Source organism: Rattus norvegicus, chromosome 5 (genome assembly GCF_036323735.1).
Source record: "Rattus norvegicus strain BN/NHsdMcwi chromosome 5, GRCr8, whole genome shotgun sequence".
Classification (NCBI taxonomy): Eukaryota; Metazoa; Chordata; class Mammalia; order Rodentia; family Muridae; genus Rattus; species Rattus norvegicus.
Genome location: NC_086023.1, coordinates 162151991 through 162177646, shown reverse-complemented (window position 1 = coordinate 162177646; position 25656 = coordinate 162151991). Strand labels below are relative to the sequence as shown.

Here is a 25656-nt window from a genome sequence, read left to right as displayed (position 1 = left end):
AATGGAGCTTGAGAAAAAGACAGGACCCTGGGCTCCTCTGCAGCCTCAGGCTATTTCCCATAGCAATCACTGCTGCTTCCTCCTCAGGAGCTGGAACACTTTCATGTCTAACTCACTAGGCTTGCAACATCCCTACAGGGCTAGCAGGCCAGGCTGTCATCACTTTCCTCTAAGTGGTGAGAAAGTAAGTTACCAGTCCCAAATGGGGCAGTTAGTGTTGGGTCAGGCTACCAACCCTCTCTGTCCTCTGGACTGACCTACCCCAGGGAGCTGGGAGAACATCCTCCAGGAGCACTCATAGCTTCCCAGATGGCCTCTCTCTCTTCATAGCCAGGCTGTGTTGTGAAGGGTGGGCTCTAAGATCCCAGGTAGGTACATAGACTGTAGCCACACATCCAGAGAGAAACAAAGGCAGGTAGAGTCTAGCACCCCATTTCTAGTGACATTAGTGACTTTGATTCTATATGTCCCACAGCCGGAGAAAAGCAAAATTTTAGACTGATACAGAATAATTGCCAAGAAAGACCAATCAAGTCAAACTAATCAGCAGACAAGATGAATTGCAATGCCTCTGAATAAATGATAAAATGAGGAATTTGCTGCCTATTTCTCTGTGGAATAATAAAATATAATAATAATAATAATAATAATAAAATATAATAATAGTAATAATGACTGCTGTCAATTCAGTGTCACACACAGACTAGTGACTTGTGTTAACCTAGAGCCACAGAAACAGACTTGAGGTCCAAATGCTGTTGTGAAAACAGCATACATGGTGGCCAACTAGAGCCTCTGTTTTCCTTAAGCACATGTTGTGTTCCCAAGAAGTCTCAGTCTGTTAGACATGGGGAGTTTAGACATGGGGAGTCAGCCTTTCTCAGTCAGTGGAACACAATCTCTGAGGATAGCAGACAATATCAAGATTGGCACTGAGCCCCCACAGACCATTGAGGAAAAACCAAGACCCTGTGAGGATTTTCAGCCTGTCAGTCCCAGGGCTGGCATTCAGTTGTAGACCTTGCCCTTGTGGCTAGGTGAGCAGCTTCTGGTTGCCTGTATCTTATCCTTTAGAAGGGAAAGGGGTCCTAGATATTTTTTTGGCATCCCTTTTTAAAATTTTTGCACTTGTATCTGTGAGTGTATGTGGTACACATGTGTGGTGCCTGTGTATGCATGCATGTGCAAAAGCTAAAGGTTGACATCAGGCATCTTTATTGCTCTTTACCTTATTTATTTATTTATGTTTTAAGACAGAGTCTCTCCCTGAACTCAGAGCTCACCTGTTTAGGCTAGGCTAGCAGGTCACTGAACCCCAGGATCTATTCATTTTCCCACCCATCCCCACTAGGATTACCGGTTTGCCATGCCCGGCTCTAAATCAGGGCCTTGTGTCTGCACAGCAGGCACCTTGCCCACTACTCCATTTCCCTAGCACCGTGGTTAACATTCTCTCTATGGATTTTATGTATTTCCATGACTGTCTTCCACAGTAGACTTAAGAAAGGCAAGGATCTAAGTTGTCTCCTCTTACGTCTTTAGGGCTGTGCTGTAGACAATGTGGAGAATGTCTTTGGGTCGTTGCTCTGATCTCTCTGCTCACCTGTGTGGGGAGGGAGGCAGGGCTGCTTTGAAGCAACTCACCTAGCTAGTCTTTCAACAAGTTCTCATCCATCCAGTTAACCCAGACAAAACTGCACTTTCCACAAACAAAGCCAAGTAGGAAGCCATTCCTTAGCCAGGCTTAGAGGACAGCTGGTGAGATGAGGCAGAGATGAACTTTAATAGGCACATAGTCTCTGGGGCCTAAATTGATCTGAGGGCTTCTCTATGTGTGTGGTTTACCTGTGTCTTACTATAAGCGGTTGTTGTCACCGGTTCATGCTGAAGAATATATAAAGAGAGAATCTAGGCGTAATGTGCTGTGGGAAGAAGCCAGGCCTGTCTTCCTTGGGGTGTGCAGCAAGTCCAGAGGATGTAAGAGGCCATATACTCAGTGGGAATATGGCTACCTGACGCTTCAGCCTTTGCTGAACTTCTCTTCCCTTCTGGACGGTCTGTGTGTTGCTGGAAGCAAAGTGCTGTGCTCTGTCTTTACCCCATTGACTGTGGTCTCTTTTGGCACAGGAGGCTCTGGATGGCTTTCCTATGACATTGTGGGTGCCAGGAGTTGGGCAAAGCAAACCAGGGTGGGCTGGATACATCTGTGCCCCGGATTTCATGGTTTTGGCCTTTGCCAAGGGCTGTCACTGTCAAGCCACTCCCAGCCATGGAGTCCTCACTGGAGTCAGTTCATGAAACCTCAACATTTCATCTTTTCCCTTAATCCAGAACACTCTGCCAAACCAGCTGGCCCAATGGTGCCTGAATTCTGACCCCTCTTTGGGGCAGATGAGCACTGTTCCTACTTGTGCCGTTTCTGTCTCTCTGTTCTTGTTTTCGTTCAGACCTGCATGCTCCTTCCGTCTGGAGACGCTTCACAGCTGAGGTGTTTTGTCAGAGCAAGATTGTAAAGAGTTAACACTTTTGCTTTTTTGCAAAGTTATCTGTGAAGAGTATTAGTTGTTTAATAAAGCGTGCCTGCCCTCCCGATGAACCCGCCAGTGACTCTGCAGCTGGGGTCATTCCAAGTTCACGCGGTGGACTTTTGACTGCCTCTGTGTCTGTGAAAACAGCCGGCAGCTCCTGCGGGGATCATTCATTCAGGCCTGTAACATAAAACTATTGCCAATGGGCACCTGCTGGGCCAGCTTCCCAGGAGGGTGGGGAGAGAAGATACCAAACTCTTCAGGCATCTGTGGAGATAAGAGCCATTGGGGCTCAAGGGATCTCTAATCAGGCTTGCTCAGGATCCACTTTGGGCCACTAGGCCAGTGTCAGAGTGTTAGCTAGCCAGGGAGCTAATAAAGGCTTCGACAGGGGAAAGAGTCGGGTGGGGGCAGGTAGAGGAAGAAGGGAGGGTAGGAAGGAGAAGGGGGGTGCAGAAGGAGGAAGGTTCAGAGTACATTCCCCAAATTTCCAGCACATTCTTAATTCCTTAAAGCAAGAAACCAGAGTCAATCCATGGTTGTGAATATTTCTAACCTAAAATTGTTGTTCATTCTGCCTGGAGCTGTATTTATTGGTTCTAACTGCTCTTTTTGTCAGATTCCTGTGCCACCAAGAGCACATCTCACTGAATTGACCCTGTCCTTGGAAGCTTGCTGGCCAATAGCTTGAATCCCATATACTTATGGATGACTTTTACATGTCCAGCAACAAATGTGTACGTAGGGTATGATCCAGAATTTTCCCCCTTTGCTTGGAAAAAAAAATCTACCTACCTTCTGGAAAAGATATGGCTGGGAGCTCTGAGTAACTAAGTCCATACATGTTCTTACATGTTAGCAGAGGAGAAGCAGCAGTGTGGCACTGGATGTCAGTGTACAATCTGGAGAATACTGGCCAATTCTATCAATAGACACATGCTTGACAGACGTGCTTCAGAAAGCAAGTCACCGATAAAAGTTTGATTTACCTGCAAATCTGTGTACTTACTTAGCCTGCATCTTACCATCATTTCTAGTAAACTGTTAAACTGTACTTGTACGCCTGAGCTATCCTAATCTGCCCATGATGATGCACTGCTTAAAAGCAGTTCGTTCTCACAGAAGCCTTTCTTACCGCGTCTGACTTATTTCTCATAACTTGGTGCAAAGAAGCGTCTAACAGTTCTGCACTACTGATAACAACAGTCCCAGGAAGTTCCCGGCAAGAGCTGGAACCCGGTTCTCTTCATCAGGGACTGTGGTCACATCTGGCTCTGTATGCTCTGATAAAGCGGACAACAATGTTAATTTTGCATTTCCTTGGCTTTTGTCGCTCATAATTTGTTGCCAAAATGATCAGGCAGCTTGTCCACCTGCGTGCTGTTTGTGGATTATGTGGTCGCAGTGCAGAAAGGGGCCAGACCACATGGAATGCTGTCATCTGTGAACTGCATTTCCTTCTGTTTCTCAGTGTTGCTGTACAGACGTGGGGCAGCTCTCAGCACCCATGGTGCCATGGTAGGCAGCTTTGTGTTTAACCAGATAGCTGAGTGAGCACCTATGCAACAGTGAAGTCTAAGGTGGGGCCGAAGCTCAGTGATCAGGGTCATGAAGCTCAGTGATCAGGGTCATCTGCCCTGCGTGAAGCCCAGGTTCAATCCTAAACCGTGCTGTTTTCTTTTAAGGTTGTAGCTAACATTTATTGTCTGCAGTGTGCTGGGCACAGCAATGGCTTTAACACAAACTGATTGGGTTTTTAGAAATATTTTATTTATTTTTGTGGGTGTGCATGAGCCTGCGTGTCACGGCATGTGTGGAGAGCAGAGGATTTTGTCCTAGCGCCGCCTTGAGTTCTGAGGATTGCTTCTTACCCGCTGAGCTACCTCAACAGCTCAGATCTAATCTGCCTAATCCTTAGCACCGAAGTCCCAACTGCTCCTTTTACAAAAGACTCACTCAGATATTGGTTAAGGTGCTCAAAATTAGAAGAATAAGGCCCACATAGTTAAAGGCCTATCCTGTGACAGTGCACAGATGATGCACTAGCAGCAGGCTTCCCTGCGAACCCCCTTAAATACCTTATTTGTGGGAGTTAATCCTGGTAGGCACTGGGCTCAAGGCAGTACAAAGAGTACTCAGCATAGCTGAACATCATTTCCTAGACTCCTTTGCAAAGAAGTGCTTTTGTAGATGCTGTGGCCCTCTCCAGGATGAAGCATGCAGCCCAGAGCCTGAGACGCTTAGTAAAGCTCTACATGCAGACCTACCTAAATACAGAGTTATGCAAAAACCTTTTAAACATGTAACGTATGAAGCCCAGAACCCGAGACAGTCAAACAGGTTTACTTTTAACAGGTTTACTTTTCCTTTAGCCTACAACTGTCTGTAGACAGCCAGAAACACCAGGCTCTGTGCTAGATACCGAGGAATTGGTAGAATTGGTGGAGAAAGCTGTGTATGTGCCCCCTCAGGGGCACCACAATATAGGAAAGAAGAAGGTAGGAATCATGTGTTCAGGAAGCATCCAGGTGCTGGGGCAGGGAGAACTGAACAGAAATCCATGGAGATGGGTGTCATACAAACAATAGATTACAGGCAGGTCACATGAGGAAGTATGTGTGTGAAACATAGGTCAATTTGTGTGTGTGTGTGTGTGTGTGTGTGTGTGTGTGTGTGTCTGTACGTGCACATGCACGTGCACGTGCGTGCGCCCGTGCGTGCATGCTGTGCCAGAGCCTTGGAGTGAACCACTTGGCTAGCTGGGGTAGTTAGGAAACTGACCCGCTGTTTGCCCCCAACCCCATAAGGAGTGAAAATAAACCGACTTAAGTGTTTGACATTTAGAGCCTAGTACTGTTGTCATGATTACCTGTGATCTACACAGAGAAAAGTTACCGTTTTGCAATTGCATTATGTATGTTGAGGAGAAAGAATCACACATTTCACAGGAGAAGCCAAACTTCCAGCCTTCCCAGGGTGGAAAACCTGCCCCACTTAAAGTTTTCTAAACTTACTTATTCATGTAGTATGTATGTTTTCTCATATGGAGGTCAGAGGACAACTTGAGTCAGTCCTCTCCCTTTGGGCTCCAGGTATAGAACTAGGGTTATCAGGCTTGGCAGCAAGCCAAGTGAACAATCTTGGTACCCGCCCCATATGTACCTGGAGCTCACAGAAGGGAACTGCTTGCTTGCTGTAGTGGTTTGCAGATGCACCAGACTGCTCTTTTTGGCCAGAGTGGCTCTTCCCAGGCACTTCAGCGCTTCTCATTAACTAAGTGCTCCACAGTAGAGAATTGCCCTCCTGAAGCTAGAGCCAGCAGACCGAGGGCCTTGTTTAAAGGCCCTTTGGACTGGAGGTGAAGCAGCTGGACCACAGGAGGGAGAGAGGCAGTGGGTCTGTCTTCAGCCGTGCTGTTCTGCACAATGTGGAGCTCAGCATGTGCAGTGTATCCCACTGACCCCCAAACTGTGTTTGGGAAACTCTCTGACTCCACATCCATTAAGCCACTGGATGAGCTTTTTAGCAGATAGGTAAACTAGATGTGGCCTGAAACTGAGAGAGAAGAGCATGTCCTTTTGGGAGTATGTTTCATGGTCTCTGCCCATAAACCCTGGTCTCACCTGCTTTGATCTGTAGATTCTTTTCTGGAAATCTGTCTTCCTGTGTTTCTCAGTGCAGCTAACAGTGCCTAGAGCTTGACTAAGACTTTTCTCTTTCACATATGGATCAAAAGAGGGCATTTATCTTGAGGCACACATGACCTCTGCTTTCCTGCAGCTATGTAGACTAAAGACAGGTAGCTTCTTGGTGATTTCTTAGAACCTTTGAGTCAGTGGTTTCCAGTGCTCAGAGTCGTAACACTGGAGTCAATTGCCCAGCAGTTGGCCTGGGAAGCAGCCTGGGTCCTGACTCAGGATTGAAGTTACATTTCTTGGCATATATGGTCAGGGGAAAGTCCGTGGTGCAAACCTCTCAAGACCATCTGTCAGTTTGGAATCCCTGAGCCTGACTTTGTCAGCATGCCTTGTTTCCCATCACCATCACCCAAAATTTAAAACTTTGTGTCTGGCCAATTGTGTCCTAAACTTAAGTAGAAAGAGTCACCGTTATAAGCCTTGGAGAAATTTGCATATGCTAAAGATTGACTGTTCATGCGTAGACCCCCACCCCCACCTCTATCATAGCTCTGGTTCCTCACCTGCAGCGTGATAATATTAGCTGTGGGAGTCTTGGAGGATGATTAGGTCATGAAGGTGGCATAGTAGTACTCCTGATTGGGATTAGTACCTTATATTGAGATGAGGTCTTGGATTGCTGGGATGACAAGCATGTGCCACCACATCTGGCTGGGCAGGTACCCTTTTATTTTTGAAATAATCACTATTATTGTTTTTAGATAGTCTTGTTGTTTAATCCAGATCAGCCTCAAGCTCAAGATCCTCCTGCCTCAGCCATTTAAATACAGGGATTACAAGCTTACATCTCCATGTTCGGCACATGAGTGACCTTTTACAATGAACCAGTTCACCTTCCCACTGCCTAAGGTTACGTTGAAAAGACTGCTGTCTGGGAAGCCAGCGCTCTTGAGACATGGAGTCCTGGGCAAAGCCAGAGCTTTCTCAGTGCTCATACCGAATGCCTATGCTGAGAGTTTGGCTTTATCTTAGCTCACCTGCACGATGGGGACAAGTAATGCCACCTCCCCAAGAACCTTCTCTTGTCTTTTCACCTGAGCTTGGGCTCAAGCTTCTCAGAGAAATAGGCCAGACTTACTTCAGTACCTTAGGTCTTCACTCACTCCCCTTCCCACCCAATTTTCTTTCTTTATTTTATTTTTTTATTTATTTATATTTCAGATGTTATCCCCTTCCCTATTTCCCCTCCGTGAGCACCCTACCCCACCCACCGTCTCCTTTGCCTCTAAGAGGGTGCTCCCCCACCTTACCAACTAGCATCTCCATTCTCTGAAGCATCAAGCTTCTACAGAACCAAGCACATTCCCTCCCACCAAGGCCAGACAAGGCAGTCCTCTGCTACATATGTAGCAGGGGCCACGAACCAGCCCCTATATGCTCTTTAGTTGGGGGTTTAGTCCCTGGGAGTTCTGAGGGGTCTGGTTAGTTGCTACTGTTGTTCTTCCTATGGGATTGCAATCCCCTTCAGCTCCTTCAGTCCCTCTCTTAACTCTTCATAGGGCTCCCTGGGCTTAGTCTAGTGGTTGACTGTATCTGCATCTGTCTCAGTCAAGTACTGGTAGAGCCTCTTAGAAGACAGCTATGCCAGGCTCCTGTCTGCAAGTGTATCTTGGCATAAGCCATAGTGTTGGGTTTGGTGTCTACACATGGGATGGATCCCAAGTTGGGCTGATCTCTGGATGGCCTTTCCTTCAGTCTCTGTTCCATTGTTGTCCCTGCATTTCCTTTAGACAAGAACAATTCTGGGTCAAAAATTTTGAGATGGCTGGGTGGCCCCACCCCTCAACCTGTCTATCTACTAAGGTGGTCTCTTCAGGTTTCACCTCCCCATTGTTGGGCATTCTGGCTAATGTCATCCCCACTGGTTCCTGGGAGCCTCTCACATGTCTGGTGTCTGGGACTTTATAGTGGTTCCCCCTACCTCTGTCCCCCACCCCACACTGGCCCTCTAGGCTTCTGTCCTCTCTCCCCCCATACCTGACCCTGCTCCACCTTTTTCCTTCCCCTCCGCTCTTCCACGAAGGTCCCTCCCTCCCTCCCTCCCTCCCTCCCTCCCTCTGCCTCTTGTGATTATGTTGTTCCCTTTCTAAGTGAGATTGAAGTATCCACACTGCACTAAACTTTCTTGCTCTTCCAGACGCTAAAGACAGATTCAGCATCTTTCATGCCTAGCTCATCACACAAGCTGCATCTCCAAACACTGCCTGAAGGCAACAGTGACTTTGTGCAAGTCATTCCCAAAATGCAGCCTCTGTCCTAAAATGTCACCCCCAAACAGGCTAATATGTTCTCAGAAACTGCTTACATTCCCTGGGAATATCTGTTGTTCTACAAGATAAGAGGACCTGCCAGATTGGGAGAAGGAGGAAGCAAGACTGAAGGAACTTTAATGGCATTAACCCCCAGAGTTCCACCAAGCTTTGCCAGCTTCGCTTCTCCAAGCAGAAAGGTGTATGCCTTGGGTCTCTGTGTCAGCTTTTGGCATTCTGGAAGGCTTTTTCCCACAGAGATAATAAACCTAGAGCTGAGCTCCCTCTCTAGACGCTCATGTTGAGAGAGATGGCACAGCACACCTTGGTTGGCTGTGCTCAAGCTCCTGGTGTCCTCTGGGAAGTAGGAATTGTAGATGTCCTTTTGCTGTGAGGACTGAACTAGCTAAGTGGTTTCACAGGTGCTGTCACAGGGTAGTGCCCGCTGCTAGCTGGTTTTGGTGGGTCCCGAATACTGTTCCAAAGCATACGTTATAGTCATCAGCAGCTGGGAGTGTTCTCTTACCTGTACTGTTAACTTTACTTCATTTGTTTGAAGAAACTGGGGGCTGTTCTTTTCCTAAAGCCCTGAGCCCCATCCATCAGGGGCTCTGCCTGGTGTCAGATGGTTCTTGTTCACATGGTCACCCCTTCATTTCTTGCCAGGCTTTGGCACTGGCGTCTGAAACATACAGCACCCTCAAGATGGCATTCTTGTTTGTTGTAGTGGTGGTGAGGAGTCGGGTGGGGATACTTTGCCTCTTCCCTGTTGGTGAATCCCTCATTCAGTTTGCATTTTTTTTTTATTTTGAGATTTTTGGTTAATTTGTAAGTGACATGTTTGTGTTTTGTTCTGAAATATTCCTAAAGGAGTTTTTCAGTTGGCTTAGTCAGTGCTAATGGCAGAGGTGGCTTGGGACTCCTTTTCAAAGTCTGTGTGCCCGGGCTAAAGAAATGGCTCAGAAGTTAAGAGCACCAGCTACTCTTCCACAGGACCCAGGTTCAGTAACCCAGCACCCACACGGTACCCACAACCACCTTTAACATCAGTTCCAGGGGATCCAACACCCTCATCTGATCTCTTTGGGAACTGCATGCATGTGCTATACAGACATACAGGTAATATACTCATTCACATATAATAAAATAATAAAAAACGTTTTAAAATGAGGTTCATACGCCCCGCTAGAGTGGAGCTAATTCACCAGCCTAGCAAGATACCATGATGTGACCACTACATAGGGTGTTTTGACCTCATAATCTGGCTTAGTGCTTGGGCACAAACCTTTGGTTATCAGTTGCAAATCATGTTAAGATGATACAGCTGTTCAGAGCCACTTTCAGGTTTCCTGTGTGTGTCATAGGAATCTCAGGAGGGTGGTGTGGGGGCTAGTGTCCTCCACACAGCCACCAATCATCTGCCAAGAAAGCCTGGTTACAATATGTGCAGGCACCAAAGGGCCAAGTTCCATACTCGACTGCTTTTAAAGGGGCTTCTTGGCCTTGTGAAATGACTCAAAGTATAGAGGTGATTGCCACCAAATCTGCTGATCTGAGTTTGATCCCTGGTATCCACACAGTAGCAGGAGAAACCTGACTCTGACAAATTGTTCTCTCAGTTCTACACGTGTAGTAGCACACATATAACCCCCTAGTAAATCAATCAATGTAGTTTGTTGTTGTTGTTTTAAGACAGGCTCCTTCTGCATAGCTCTGTCAAGACATGGAACTCACTATGCCTTCAGATTGCCTTCAAACTCACAGAGATCCACCTGGCTCTGCCTCCCAAGTGCTAGAGATTAAAGATGTCTCCCATCATGCCCGGCAATTGGTGTAATTTTAAAATTAAATTTGAAAAAACCAAGAGGCACCTTGCCTACGTGATTCTTGTAATCAATGTGGGAAAAACCTGCGGACTTGCCTGAGTCCAGTCTGCTAGACTCTCCTAAGCCTGCCTCCATTCTGCTGTCTCTGTGCTTTCAGTCTCACTGCAAACTTTACCAGTCCTCTTGAGAGAAAAAGCCAAATCCTATTATGGAAGTGCTTCAAACCGCTCTGAGCTTCCAGATTAATCTGAAACTACATCTGAGTTCATAACTGGGTCACAGTTGCAGAACAGCAGAGACTTGCCAGTTCAGCTGGTGTGTGCCTCAGGCCAGTTATGACCCCAGCAGTCTCCAGGCTGGACCTTTCTGGTTGCTTTTAGACCTTGTGCTCTGAGATAATCGGGTGCCTGTGGATAACTTTGTTTCTTAATGAGATGGAGTGGCCTGTCCCGATAAGTGTTTGTCCGTGAAATGGCTACACAGGACACATCCCAGAGTTGGAGGGCCTCAAGATTCCAGAGAACAGAGGAGGAAAGCAAGGTCACAGTGGAGGTGCTGCTGACACAGAGTGAGTGTCTGGCCCAGCTTTCAAATACCTTACTATTCTCAGGGCTTCCCTGCTGGGTCTGTGTCCTCAGGACTGCATAGAATCAAACCAAACAGAAGTGGAAACAGCCTGCTCTGTGTTCTATAGACAGAAGTCTGGGGTTCTTGAATATTCCCTTTTCACTAAACCCCAACGTGTATCTTTTACTTTCCTTTTTTCCTCTACTGTGTGTCCCCACTTGTTACTGTTGTCCAACTAACAGGTAGCAGTTTGCCTTTTGTCAATGACAGACAGTTACTGATTTGGGGTCACTATTTCCTTTAATTTTTCTGTTCATAAGTATTGCAGAAAGGTTCAATGGCAAGACAGAACTCCCAGAATATTATGAAAGCTTTCTGCCCTCCCCTTTCCTTCTCTCTGTGTGCGGTGAGGCTACCGATTGAACTTAGGCAAGTGCTCTACCACTGAACAGCTCTCCGCAGCTCCAGAACAGGTTTGTCGTTGTTTTGTTTTGTTTTGTTTTTGTTTTTTAATTGCAGCCGTTTTCATGATACCAAACAAAGGAAAGTGGTTAGGCCCTTTAGTTTTAGTGATTCAGGTCTCTACTGACTTGAAGGAGGTTTTTTTCGATAGCTACCAAAAGAGTTGAGAATGATTCTAAAGTGTAAAGTCCCAAACTGCTTCTAAGACGTTTGTTAAAATTGATGAGAAGTCACGGGGCCCAGTGCTCTGCTTCAGCTACCTCTGCAGCCCCTTAAAGCAGCCCTGTGGAGCACATGGATAACTGGGGTCTAGACGAACTAGGTGACTCTCACTGTGATAGGCTGTTAGTGACAGGCAGATGCCACTGCTCTGTTCCAACATTGTGGCCTCTTTGGCAGTACCACACAGGACTCCCGCCAGCCTGCTGCACAGCATGGCGATGGCCATTCTGATTGTGTGTCCTGGGCACTACTGAGTGAACGTGGAGCTGTTGCTGGTCATGCTGCACTTGTACAGCCTTGCTCTTGGCTGAAAGAAAACCTCTCCCTGGTGCCACAGAGTTCTGTTACTTCTTTCTCTTTTCTTGTGTAGTGCAGTCACCGCCTGTGCTGGTGACAAGGAAGATACTGTCCCCAGCAGTTTGCAAGGATCCTAAGGAGGAACTTTCCATTAGGTAAATAACTGTGAAAGAAGAGCCCCCAGAGAACAGGGAGAAACTGAAGCCTAGGATCCTGTTACACTGGCCAAATACTTTGGCACCCATGCTTGCTGAGTATCATGCAAGGGTCAGGGAAACACAGCACAGAACTGAGGAACACAGTGTGAATTTTCTCCCTCCATGCCATTCTACTATCTACTTAAATTCTGAAATCAGTGGTTCAGAGCCAGGTCCCGAGCCCAGACTAGCGCACAGTGTTTCTGTGTGTACGGGCAACAGGATTATTTTGGAATGAGGAGTGTGATGCACTGTGTGTGTTAGCTGTTCAGGAGAATGGGTATCTTAAAGTACTTCTGAGGGTTTTTACCCCTGTGCTGAAAACACTGCTTTATAGAACTTAATGACTTTGGACTGTGGCCAAAATGCACAAGTGTGGCGAGTGCTGATGCTGCCGTCAGCTGCAGGAGGGGGCCCACTGTAAGTGCGTGAGCAGATTTCTGAAGGACACTCTGTTCCTTGGCACCTTTCATCTTAGCTAGGCTGATGTTCTTGAAGCCCTAAATGTTTTGTAGGCTTGAGCTTTTTTTTTTTTTTTTTTTTTTTTTTTAAGAGCTGGATTGACTTAACTCTGCAAATCCCCTCTGCTGTGGAGGTATTGACTATAACCACCAGAGTGGCGACTTACTCACAGATGACCTCCCAAATGCCCGTACCTTTCCCAGTGTTAGCTTCAGGTCCCTCTGAAGACAGCATGCATCACATCAGAAGATCCTCTGTCATGCCATGTCATGCCGAATGTGTTTACCATTTAACAGGGGTTGAGGCTGTTCAGCATTTTCTTAACTGAGTGTCCAATACATTATCTCTCCTATGGTAAATGCTGTACTACCTTGTCCAACCGTACCAAATCCTCCAAAGTGATATTTTTAATGTCCATTTAGGGACTCAGAGTTAAGCCACTGCCCATAGTCACTCTATTAAGTGTCACAGTCAGAATATGAACTCAGGTATGATTGTCTTTCTGTTACACCCCCCCACACACACACATACCCTGTAGGTGGCCCCAGTAGCTGTTAGGCTGGCCACATATCCAAGCTTAAGTTGCTCACATCCTAAAGACTTTGATCCTTTCCTCTAGAAACCTCCAGGAGTCACATCTCCTTTGAATAGTCTGGATGTCAGACTCCAGCATCCATTTCTTTGGAGACAGTGAGACAAGGAGGGTAAGGTGACCATGCCCTGGGTCAGTCAGATCACTTCAGTGCTGACGTTGTAGGTCTTGTGAGCATTTCCACTCTGTTATGATTACCTTCAAGCTGAGGGCATGATGAGTGAGTATTTCCCAGCCACAGCAAAGTCAAGGCTGTGGGCACAGAGAGGACCAGTCCTAGAATCCCTCCACAGCCTGCGGATCAGCATGTTGTCTGTGAGGGGGACACAGTGATGTATCTTTCCTACTCACTTGGATGGGTATGAGAAGTGATCTTAAAGATGATCATGCTCAGGTCCCCAAAGTAATGGGAGGATCAATCCCTGTGCCCACCGTCTGTCTGACTTTGTTTTTGTCTTTGTTTTTCCTGTAAGTTGTCTCTTAGAAACTGACCAATCTCCTATCAGGTCTGGATATCACAGACTTCAACATCCTCCTTTTTTTCTGTTCTCAAAGCTGCTTTCTGTTAGGCCAGGTGCCACATACTCATAATCCCAGCATTTGCGATGGAAGCAGGAGGGTTGGGAAATTATTCAGCAGTGCGGGCTTGTACAGGACAATCTCAAAGCCAAAGCAGAGGGCTGCTTTCTAGGAGGGCAGACTTTTATAATCGTAGCTTGTGGATATCTCTTTATGCTTTTAGCTCACAGGTGACACACAGCAAAACTAGATGGCTTGCACAAATAGTTTTTATAGCAGAAAAGTAAGAATAGTAAATTAACTTAGATGTGAACATCTTTATGACAAAAGTGAAGCTCCTAGCCAGGGTATTTCATGCCTCTTGTCTGAGGCAGGAGAATCACCAGTATGGGCACACATAAAGAGACCCTGTCTCAAAAACAAAACAAAAACAGTTGAGGAATCAGAGAAGCATTTGGAACAGAGAGTGATTTTCTCGAGGGCTTGTTGGCGCTGGGCATTTGGGCAGCTGTGGCAGTAATGCCTTTGTCACGGGCCTCAGGTATCTAACTGGCTTTATAGAGGGAATCTGAAAGGACTCTGTATCACGCTGGGCACTGCTGCTAGATAATTTCCCATACTCTCTCAGAGGAGGAAGAGGAGGTTCTTATCTTTATCCTCAGCAGCTGTTATAAAAGGTAACGTGGCCTTCACTCACCATTTCTTCACAGTGCTTACCTCTTTGCCAGCTGAGGAAGAACTTGAAGGTGGCCTAGGTGCTCAGGGGCGTCCTGCAGACACTGTTATTAGCGTGCACTACATGGCTGTACCTCACCACCTCTGGGGCTTGGGCACAGAGGTGTTCAGGCTGTCTTAATGCGAGTGCTCCAGATCTGCAGTGCTGGCCGATGTATCTAGGTCATCACCATCATTGCACTGAGACCTGTGCCTGCAGGATAGACCGCAAGGCTGGTGCTCATCTCCCCAGTAGAAGTCCATGCTGGCCCAGGCTCAGTGCTTTGTAAAGACATGGGCTATGTAAATTGCTTAAAGTCACAGCTGGAAAGGTTTTGGAAGCCATCCGCTGAACACTGTAACTTTATAGATGGTCCCACTCTGACAACTTGGTTTGGGGACTCGAGTTTATCTGCTGTGAAGAATGGGGTTTTAAAGCTAAATCAGAGTGTGGCTGGCCACAATTCTAACCCTTTGAAAAGGGTGAGTGTCCTAGGACTAGCAGCTGACTAATGGTGGTAGGAATACTAGCTGGACACCGGGACCTGAGTTACTATTGCTGATCTTGCCAGCTACATAGTGAAGTAGGTGCCATTGCCATGCGTCAGTGCAAATGGAGGCTCAGAACTCAAAGTTTTCACAGTGCTCAAGAGGAGTCTGACATCTGGCTCAGGCTCATGTGCATGTTCCTGGCCTTCTGTCCTGTGGTAGCTCTCCAAGGACAAAGTCCATGCTCTGTGATAGCTTTGCAGCCTCCCCTGGTGCCTTTCATTGCCCTAAACGAAGCTGTAGGATTAATGTCCATTAACTTTATTTCTAAAACTAACTATAGAGTGATGGAGAAAGTGAGGCTGAAAAGCAAACTGTGATGGGCATCAGGTTTCCAAGAAGGTGTGCCATTGATGCTCTAGACCGCATCAACATTGGTATGGGCTTGGTGGGAGGAGCTTTCCCACAGCTGGCACCACAAAGCACTTGCTGTTTCCTCTCTGTGTCCAGAACTCACCTGCCACTTACGTCTAGAAGCTTCAGGACTGATGGTTGTCAAAGCAGGTCTGATCTGTGTTGTCCACAACCAGAAACCCCCCTTCCTCACCCCACCTCCATCAAATCAAAACAAAGTTTGCCCCCAGGTGGGCCCAGTGTCCTGGGTCCTCCAAGCAGGTTGTTGGCTTATAGTCTTTCCATTGAGCTGTATGTCTGAATAACATTCCTGTGAGTTTTCTAAGAGGTTAGTCCTAGGTCATTGGCACTTTAAACCAGTTGTTTTGGTAGATCCTTCCTGAGAAGGTTAATTATATATTTGATACCCTTCTCTTTTGATGCCTGAATGATGGGGATAAGTACCCTGTGGTTTATTAACTGTCACGTTAAACCTTTCCAAATTGTCTGGTGACAAAACAGAGTTTTACATCCTTTTTATCCTGCTTTGATGGATGAGACAGCTTCTCTGGGTAAAGTATGCCAGGGTAAATAAAATCCTCTGATTCGTGGAGGATGATGGGCTTGCACTCGAAGTCACTGGTTCAAATCTGCTGTTCATCTTTTCGCCTACTTCTCTTCCTTTGATAAATGGGGCTGGGCACCTGATGGGCACTTGGTAATTGTTGAGTAGGTTAAAGAAGGCATAACTTTAGGGAGATTCATCTCAACTTTTCTTTCCCTCCCCATCAAACCCCATGCTCAGTGGATGCCAGGCAAACATTCCACCAAGCTGCACCTTACCCAGTTCTCCAGAGATTTTGAGATGAAACCCTAGATTGATAATCCAGCATCTCCTGCACTGATTATATCACTTCAAAGGACTGTCTTCTGAACATCAAAACATCCCAATTCTTACCTTCCCATCCCATCCCCTAGCCATTTTTTAACTTAATTTAAAAAATGTGTGTGTGTGTGTGTGTGTGTGTGTGTGTGTGTGTGTGTTTTGGTGTGTGTTTGTGGTGAATGTATGTGTGTGTGCCTGTGTGTGCACACAGAGGCTAGACGAAGAGGTGACCTGCTCTTTCAGTCTCTACCTTATTTTCTTGAGACATGGTCCCTCATTAAGCCTAGAGATAGACTGGTGGACAGCAAGCCCCAGGAACACTGATGTCTCTGTCCAAAGTATGCCAGATAGATGACATCCTCTACTTTGTGGGAGAGGATGGGTTTTCACTTGAAATCATGGGTCCAAATCTGCTGTTAACTGTTTTAACCACTGCTACACCACTGGGGTACCAGGCACCTATACAGTAGTGACTGGCTTTTTTACATGGACGGTGGGAATTTGAACTAGGGTCCTTGTGCTTGCTTGGCAAGTGTTTTAACCTGTTAAACCATCTCTGTAGCCTCCACACCTTTAACTTTTAATACGTTTTTAGGGGTATAGATAAAGTAGCTCTTGTATGGAATGCTTGGGCCTAGATGTGTTTAAGACTTGGATTTCCCAGCCTCAGGACTATTTACATGTGAGATTTACTGAGGGAGGAGACTCAAGTTTAGATGTGAAATTCACCCAGTTTCATTCTGGGATTCATACACACCTCACACACAGTCTGGTGCACTAGCTCCTGATTTGCAGTCCTCTACCTGGGGCAAGGCTTGGAATTTCCCCTGTGGTAGTATGTCAGTGCTCAGAAAGTTTCAGATGTTAGAATATCTTACATGTAAAGGTTTTTCGGATTTGGATTGTTCAGTCTGTATTGTATAACAGACACGTAAATGCTTTGAGAGAATTTTTCTAATATCTCTTGTTTCCCTGTGTCTACCAGGGTTTGAGAGACATTCTGCTGGGGCAAATAGTATGTAACTCGGCAGTTAATTGTGTAATCATAACTTACTTACTCATAGCAAAGACCAGGGAAGGTATTTATTTAATAGCAAAAATGTTGAAGCTTTAAAACTCTTCTTTGTGTTTTAATTTGTTCCAGTTTGCAGGGACACTATCAGACGGCCTGGGGAAGACGATGGACAATCGACACCAGTCAGAGCGAGAGTACATCAGATACCATGCTGCCACCAGTGGGGAGCACCTTGTGGCTGGCATCCATGGCTTGGCTCATGGTAAGGCATTTGCAGTTAGGCTAAGGAAGAAGCCCCTCCTGCCATGGCCCCTCATAAGTACCTTTACATACACATCTCAGTGCAAAGGGGAAAAGGAAGCTGCCAGCAGCAGAGTACTGGTGAGGTGTCTCGGTGAGCCTGATAGACTTCCACTCCTTCCCTTAAGTCCTTGTCTCTCTTCAGGATGCTGTGAACACTGCACTTCCTCCCCATTCTCCAGCTTCCATTTCCAAGGCCATCAGGTACAAACTACCAATTTCCTCTTAGAATCTAAACCTGTTGCTTTAAGGCTACCTTTAGAGGGCTTAGAATATGGCCAAGTTTGTAAAGCACAGGCAAGGCAAGCAGGAAACCAGAGTTTAATCCCAGTACCCACATCAAAAGACAGATGAGGATCCCTGGGGCTTGCCATTCAGCCAGCCAAGCTAAAGACACTCTCCAACAGTAACAGCAACAAGAGGTAGATGACTCCTGAGAAATGACATCTGAGGTTGACCTCAGATGTCTGCCTAGATGCACAGACACCCATGCACATGACTGCCTGATGCTTGCCACTTGTTCCTTCCAAAGAAACTGAAATGTAACATGTGGCTGCTGGTATATGGTCATGGTGTTTCTGTGTCTGTAAGAGGCAGCATTACAAAGCCTGTCATTGCAAAGAATGTAATGGCAGACATGTGTTGTCTCTGAATTTGTTTCAACTCTCACTCATTTCCTCTTACTGTGGTTTTCTCAGCAAATTCTAAGTGTGCCATTCAAAGCCTTTGGAAATACAAGCCCAGTCAACTTTTCCACCAGTGTCCCCAGCCATGTAGAGTGAAGTGCTGTCCCTGTTCCTGATCTAGGCACTTCCTGCTCATATTCTGCAAGCACCTATGGCACTGCTCATATACGGCCACTGATGTGGGACTCACTCTCATGTGGACCGAGTATCCTAAAAGCAGAGCGGCTATCCAGAGCCCACTACCTGTATGTTCAGAGATGGCTAGTAGCTTTGACCAAACCCTAGGAATCATTGATACCATGACAGTCCCCTAGTCTATCAATCACAACTGTCTGCATTTGGAAGAAGGGAAAACAATATTTTATAATGATGTGTGACTAGTTCTAAGCTTAGGGTACTGTGTTTACAGTGGAAGGTTTGCAAGATGGCCTTGTTTTCCTGAGCCTTATCAGTTGTAAAGGGGGCAACCAAGCATCAGGCCAGAAGTAAAGCTGGGCTAAATTAATCTGTTTATAGAATTTAAAAGTGGGATTTGGAATAATCCTTCAGGAGTAAAGGTTCGATCATCTTTATTAACTGTAATGATAATACAGTAACAAGGAGAGGACAGTTTTAATTAATGTGAAAATCTTTGCTGTGTCCAATTGCTATCCTCTCTTCAGAGAGAGGTGGCTGGCCTCACTTTTTGGATGAACACTACTATGTACTAAGAAACTGGGCGATTGTTCACAGTTGCAAAGTCACCTCCAATCAAGGATTGTCCTTATGGTATGCACAGCCCCTCCAGGAGCCACTTAGGCCAATCTGAGCCCAGAACCAGTGCCCACCTCATCCAAGAGGACACTGAGCTCTGGGCAGTGTGAAAGAGAGAGGCTCCTTTAGGAGGAAAAGACTCACATCCTAGTAAGACCAGAACCTATCCATTCTCCTTAATTTCAAACTGGAGTCCTGGAGAAGATCAGGTGGACAACATGCTTGCTGCCAAGCCTGACGAACTGCATTCAGTGGCTGGGACCTACATGGTAGGAGGAGAGAGCTGACTTCTGTAAATGGTCTCCTGACTTTCTTGTGTACACTTTGGCTTGTAAGTGTTCTTGTGTGAGCGGGTATCTGTGTGAGTACATGTGTGTACAGGTGTGCGTGTGTGTGTGCACATGCTCACAAAATAAATGAATAAAAAGCTGGAGTCCTATTTGGCCTGGGTCCATTGAAGTCAACCTCCTAAGTCCTAGCTTAGCAGGAATTCTGTTCGAAGTTAGGATAGAAATGTTGCCTAACTGAAGAAAGCAAAAGGACCCTGAATCTGAAAGAAACACTGTGAATTCTTAGTACACTCTCACTCAACCAGTTTCCTTTCCCAATTTGTCTCACTAGAGCTGAAGAGTGCAGAGAGCTTCCTCACACCCCAACTGTCAGAGGGTAAACATCCTGTGAGTGTCCCTGGCCCAAGTCCTAGAAGTATTCACTGTACTGGGCCTGCCTCTTCCTTGCAATGTCTGTGACCTCACTAGCCTTTGCCAACTTGTGGACACTTCTGGGCCTGCTTCAACCATGGCTGTCAGGTTTTAAAATAAATGTTTGAATGCCCTTTTCACTTAGATTGGTCTTTTAAGCTTGATACAACCCCAAGGGTCCTGGTTAGCCTTGGCAGCTATTTAGGGTGCCTTAATGAATTCTTCATCATTTACCCTAATGGTCTCAGCAAAACATGCAGTATTACACAAACCAAGTCAAACATGTGCTGGTATCGGCTCATGATAGTCGTGGAAAACTGAAAGGTGATTAAGCCAACTTTACATTTCAGAGTCACTTAAACCTTTCCCGAGGACCCTATTTCCTAGTCTCCTGTTGCTTTATCGCCTTCTCTGCATCCTCTCTTTATTGCCTATATGCTGTTTAAGACTTGGAATAGAAGGAAAAAAAGACCACCATTAACTTCTTACTTTTTCTTTCATTAAATCATTGACTAATGGACTGATGATTTTTCTGTAATTTATTTTTCAGTTTGAGGCAGGGTCTCATTTATTCCAGGCTGCCCTTGAATTTATGTAGCTGAATTCAAGATGGCCTTGCATTTCTGGTCTCTGGTCTCCACTTCCCTAGTGCTAGGATTACAAGTGTGTGCTACTGTTTCTGGTTTTATGTAGCAATGGGGACTGACCTTGGGCTTTGTGCACTAGGCAGGCACACTACCTACCACATTCTTAATACAGCCCAGAGGTTTTGTTTTGGTTGTTTGGTTTGGTTTAAATCATCCTAGACGTGTGTTCCTTCTAACTCACAGTATGGTATAATGTCCTCTGATTCTAGGCTTTCTAGCCTAGTCCCCTGGGTCCCTTGACTTGTGGCCTGTTATACATCAACAAACTGCCTGTATCATTACAGATGCACAAACTGGGAATTTGGTTTGAAATATTTTTGGATTTGACCTTGGCTAGATGAGAGTAACCTTGTTTGTTTTTCTCACTAGGTATCATTGGTGGATTGACCAGTGTTATAACATCAACAGTGGAAGGTGTGAAAACAGAAGGAGGAGTCAGTGGCTTCATATCTGGCCTTGGCAAGGGACTCGTGGGCACTGTGACCAAGCCAGTGGCAGGTGCCCTGGATTTTGCATCTGAAACAGCTCAGGCCGTGAGAGACACAGCCACACTCAGTGGTCCCAGGTCAGTGTCATGGCAAGAGTTGAGCTCTGCTTTTGAGCTCAGGTCGGAGGCTTCTCTAGTCCACATCGATGTGTTTAATAATATACTGTCTAACTTAGTTATGTTATTAAATCTAAACATGTAGTAGAAATGTCTTGACTTGTGCAATAAAAATATATGAAAAGGAGGCACACTGTGTTATGAAGAAAGGATTGAGTATGTTTGTAATTCCAGCACTGGGGAATGCAGGCAGAAGAACCAAGAGTTTAATGTCAGAGCAAGTTCAAGGTCAGCCTGGGCTACATGAATCATGTTCTTACTCTAACCACCTACACAAAAAGTGGCACAGCTTTTTTCATAAATAGATAATACTACATTGAAAATAAATAAGAAAATACAGCTAGGACTGGAAATTGGAGATGGCCCATTGTAGTGCCAAAGTCCACAGAACCCAGTCACTTTAACTTAGTTGTTTAATGGTCTATTTTAGCTTCCCTTCTCCAAAGAGACAAGGAGGGTTGCTGTTCCTAGGGGGGCTCCACTGAGCCCAAGGAAGTTCACTGCAGCCCCACAGGTAATGCTCCCCAGGTGAAGCACTGTACCTGTTTAGAAGCTGATTGGCTATGCCCATATCTGTTGCTCCTTCAGTAAGATTCAAAGTGAAGTCAACCACAATTAAAATGAGGGCCATTATCTGCCATCGAGGAATTTCATTGGTGACATGTCACTCCAGTAGGGGAAGTTCTTATGATTATAGACCAGGCCCTGGCTGTGTGTTCTGCCAAAAATGTCTTCTATCTGGAAGCAGATGTTTGGGGCATGTGGGGGAGTGGTGGTGGTGAGGTGAAGGCTGCACACAAGTTAAGCTGCATTCTAGTTTCAGATAGAAAGCTAAAACAGCCCTGATGTCTATTTTGAGGCATGTGCATAGCAGTGAAGTTCGGCAGGCAGTAGAGAAACCTCCCAAATATTTCCAGCTAGTTCTTTATTTCTACTCAGAGCTCAAGAGCTCTTCCAGCATAAAGTGTAAAGACAACTGAAAAACCCAAACATTCTCAGAGAACTATTTTTTATTTATTAAAACATCAAGGGATTGGTATGTTTGATTCAAAAGAAAAATTTTTGTAAGGTGCTGGAAAAGTGGCTCAGTGAGTAAGCCATGCAGTGCTCTTGCAGAGAAGTTCAGTTCGCAGCATCCATGTTATGTGGCTCATGACCGCCTGTAACCCCAGCTTCAGGGTGTGCCCTTAACTCCGTAAGCACTCACACATGCACCGACACCGTCTCCCCATATATACACATTTTAAACATTGCATCTTTAAAAGACGATTGCTGCACTGCGAAGAGGTTAATGATGTTGACTGAAGAGAAATGTTTTGACCTTTGCACAGTGTTGGTTTGCAAGCCTGCAGGATGCTTTGTGATCTTTCTAGGAGCACAAATCATGTCACCATGATTTTTGTAGGAATAGAGCTGTTCTTTGCATTTTTATCAGTCACCCAGCATCTCCTCAGAATTAGTGCCATCCAGTTTCTGTCATTGTCTCATTTATTTCCAGTCATTAAATGCTGATTGAATTTTTCCTATGAAATCTGGGCTGAGAATACAGCAGGAAATAAAACTGCCCCTAGCCCTGGAATACTTAGGATTAATCAGGGCAGCAGAAACAATCATATACATCTTTATCTGCAGAATGATGCTAGATGACCCAAAAGTGATGTAGAGGTAGTGTGGTGATGGGTCTGATCAGAAGATGCACAGGCTGGGGATGGCTGGTCCAGAGGCCTGAGGAACCAGGACATACTTTTTTGTCTAGAGTTGAGGCCTGCAGTATAAGCAAGGAATGATCAGACAAAGGGAAGAAGTCCCGAAAGGGAACTTGGCGGAACAGACCAAGTAGAATGAGCTTCTCACGGAGTTCCAAGCGCTGTCCAGATGCTTCCACCAGGCCAGCTCACTCATCTTTGAGCTTTACTTACAGACAGTTCAGAAAGACTTGTGATTGGTCCAAGGCCACACAGCTGGCTACAGATAGTAAAGCCAGACTCAGGCGGCGTACTGAATGACCCCAGCCCAGCCCCTGCTGCACTGTGCCCTGATTGGATGATCTCTCTGCCTAGAAACAAGCCACAAAACTAAGTGAAGGGCCCATGGGCATGGGCCACTCAGAGGAGGAGTTATCCACTTGAATCTGGCCTCTCAGATCCCTCAGGGCTAATGACTATGAAAGTCACAGCAGTCATGTCCATAGGCCAGGAAATCAATCATGGTACCCTCTACTGTATTGAAAAGGTGGAATGGGGGTCTTTCAAAGTGCAAACAGTAGCCTTTCACCTGGCTCCCTTGGCATATTTTTCTAAGTCCAGATTATTAATGAGAAGCCATGTGTTGGAGAGAGAATACTTGACCCAGAAAACAGCAGGGCAGAGTCCCAAACCCTGCTCACTTACAAAACCTGACTTGCTGGTTTGATCTCTAGCCCATCCACACCTCAGCATTTCCCATCTATAAATAAGAGATTAGATAAACCTGTCTATTAAATAGTGTACCTCCCAAGGGTTTGAAGCCCAACCAGGGCTATTTTAATATAGAAGCATGAAGAGCTACAGTGAGGCTGGGCAATATTATCTTCAGATCATGCACAGAGCTCTCTGCAGGTGGAAAGATGTGTCCTTGTCTCTGGGCTTTGCTCTGATAACACTAAGGTCTCTCCACAACATCCTGATGATACCCAAGGGATAAATAACCCAGGCTTCTTGGAAATGAGGTAGAACCATCCCCAACTATCCCCGTTGATTGAACAGGATCCAGGGGTGTTACTCAGGGTTTCCCCCACTGTTTAGACAACAGGGACTAACAAATGATTTGAAGGGATTAAAAGTGAGATTCTGACCGAAGACTGACCTGAGCTCAGGGAGCACGCCAGGAACAGAACCCAAGCGTCCAAGAGTTCTGCCTCTGAGTCTGCACTTGGAAGAGATTCTCTGCTTCCTTTGCCGTATTTCATTCTGCTGAAGGCTTAGATCTCAGCCATCTAAGTTTTTAAATGACCCAACTTCTGAGCAGATGATAGTGAAGTAAGTCATAAAACTGTGAAAGAGGATTCCTTCCAGTAATCCATCTGCATAGTAGCTTTACAGGAAACACTGGCTCTTTCTCATGTTTATTTGAGCATGGTTTTATTTATAGGGAACCCCCCCTCCTTATTTCCTTTCAGATTAAAATACTTCTAAGTTCCTCTTGCTGGGCATTCCAAAAAGACAGCCACCTAACTTTCTTCCAGTGTTACCATGCAGTCTAACAGTCCTTAGGAAGGCCAGTGAGGGATGGGAAGAAGGAGGCCAAGGACAGCAGCGCCTCTGGCCCACGAATCCATGTTGCAGACCAGTATCCCCCACTGCATTTGTTAACTCTACAAGTATGTGTGGTTTGGAACCGAAACAGGAAGCTTTTTCCAAGGCAGTGTTCTGCTGGCTCGGGGTGCGTCTTTTAGTCTACGTGGAGTGGGCCACATTTGTCTGTTCTCAAGTAAAGTATAAAAATGGCACAGATGCTTGCAGTGCCATTGATGCCATATGAGAGCACCTGGCACTCTCTAAGCAGACCAGGCCAACATGGCAGCTGGCCATGCGCATGCCTGGTCCTCTGCCTGAATGCAGTGGTACTGAGGGGATGTCCAGAAAGAGACTAGACTAGTCCAGAAGGTAGAACTGCCTGCCTGGGCCCACACTTCTCCTCTCTGTGTTGTGGGCTCTTGGCAATACAGCATGCTGGGAATGTAGCAGACTGATAAAGCCAGACCCAGAGGTTTCCTCCAAATATTTCTTTACCTTCTTAGTCAAGACCCCCAAAAGAAGGAGAAATGGGAGTTGACAGAACTTGAAATATTTAAACCCATTTAGCAAAGGCCAGGAGTATTGCGCTTATCTGATTATTTAAGTTAGATAAGTAGGAAGAGGAGTCTGAAGGATGGTGATAGATCAGTGTTTAAGAATATAGCTATCAGGACTGACGGTCGGGAATCTCAGTACTCCATACCAAGCAAGTCCAGACATAGAGTCCAGTTGCTGGAAAGATTTTGAATGACCTGGGTTGATTTCACAGAGGATTTGTGGGGCATCTTTGACTTTTTCAGTAAAAACACTCCCAAGACACCACCTAAAGTCTATTAATAACACTGTTAATGACCTGTTGGTGAGAAACCAAGTGACTTTCCAAAGTTACAACCCCTTCTGGTACAGAGTTCGCACCTTCCTTTCGCTTTCAGGAGGAAGGAAGAATTCCTCCCAGTGCCTCCCTGGCTGTGTTGCCCCTGCTTTTGATGCCTCTGCCTTGAGCAAAGCTTAACAATGAAGGTGTTCATGAAGATACCTAAGTGCTCTCAGCTGTCTCCCCAGCAGTGTTCTCATTGGGATGGAGAAGCAGACTCCCTGTTTGATCAGATCCAGTATTTCTCTGGAAGCTCCTGTTTGGTCCATAGGTTACAAATGAATTTTATGTATTTTTCCATGTTTGTTCTAAGGAAATATTTTAATTTACTACCCAGGAAAATTAACACTTCTGAAGACGCACTGGGTTATTCAGCCTGCAGCCCCCACCTCTCGTTTGTGTAAGTCCCAAGCATGTACTTTGCAGATGAGTCCTGTGAACTGGGAGCAGGGATGCAGATGTGGATATTGACAGGGTGAAGACTGGAGCTCTCTGTGTTTGACTGACTCTGTGCCCTGTCCTAGACTGTTGTGGAGGTCAGACTGGTCCCATTCTGCTGGGGTATGGCATTATTACAGTATGCCTGGGACCCTGTTTCTGTGAAGCCAGAACATCATTACCATATCTTAACAAAGGTAGCGGACTGGGGTTGGGGATTTGGCTCAGTGGTAGAGCGCTTGCCTAGCAAGCGCAAGGCCCT

At 45.9% G+C, this 25656-nt stretch overlaps 2 protein-coding genes across 7 annotated transcripts in view; one reads left to right on the top strand and one right to left on the bottom strand.

The window, feature by feature from the left end:
* Window positions 1-25656, bottom strand: part of LOC103692519 (60S ribosomal protein L9 pseudogene) — a 1198372-nt gene that overhangs the window by 635471 nt on the left and 537245 nt on the right. The window lies entirely within an intron of this gene.
* Window positions 1-25656, top strand: part of Vps13d (vacuolar protein sorting 13 homolog D) — a 225390-nt gene that overhangs the window by 161475 nt on the left and 38259 nt on the right. For all 6 annotated transcript variants that reach the window (XM_006239351.5, XM_006239353.5, XM_063287848.1 and 3 more), the window contains 2 exon segments: window positions 17246-17378; window positions 20573-20768. In XM_006239351.5, the coding sequence (XP_006239413.1) occupies window positions 17246-17378; window positions 20573-20768 (329 nt within the window).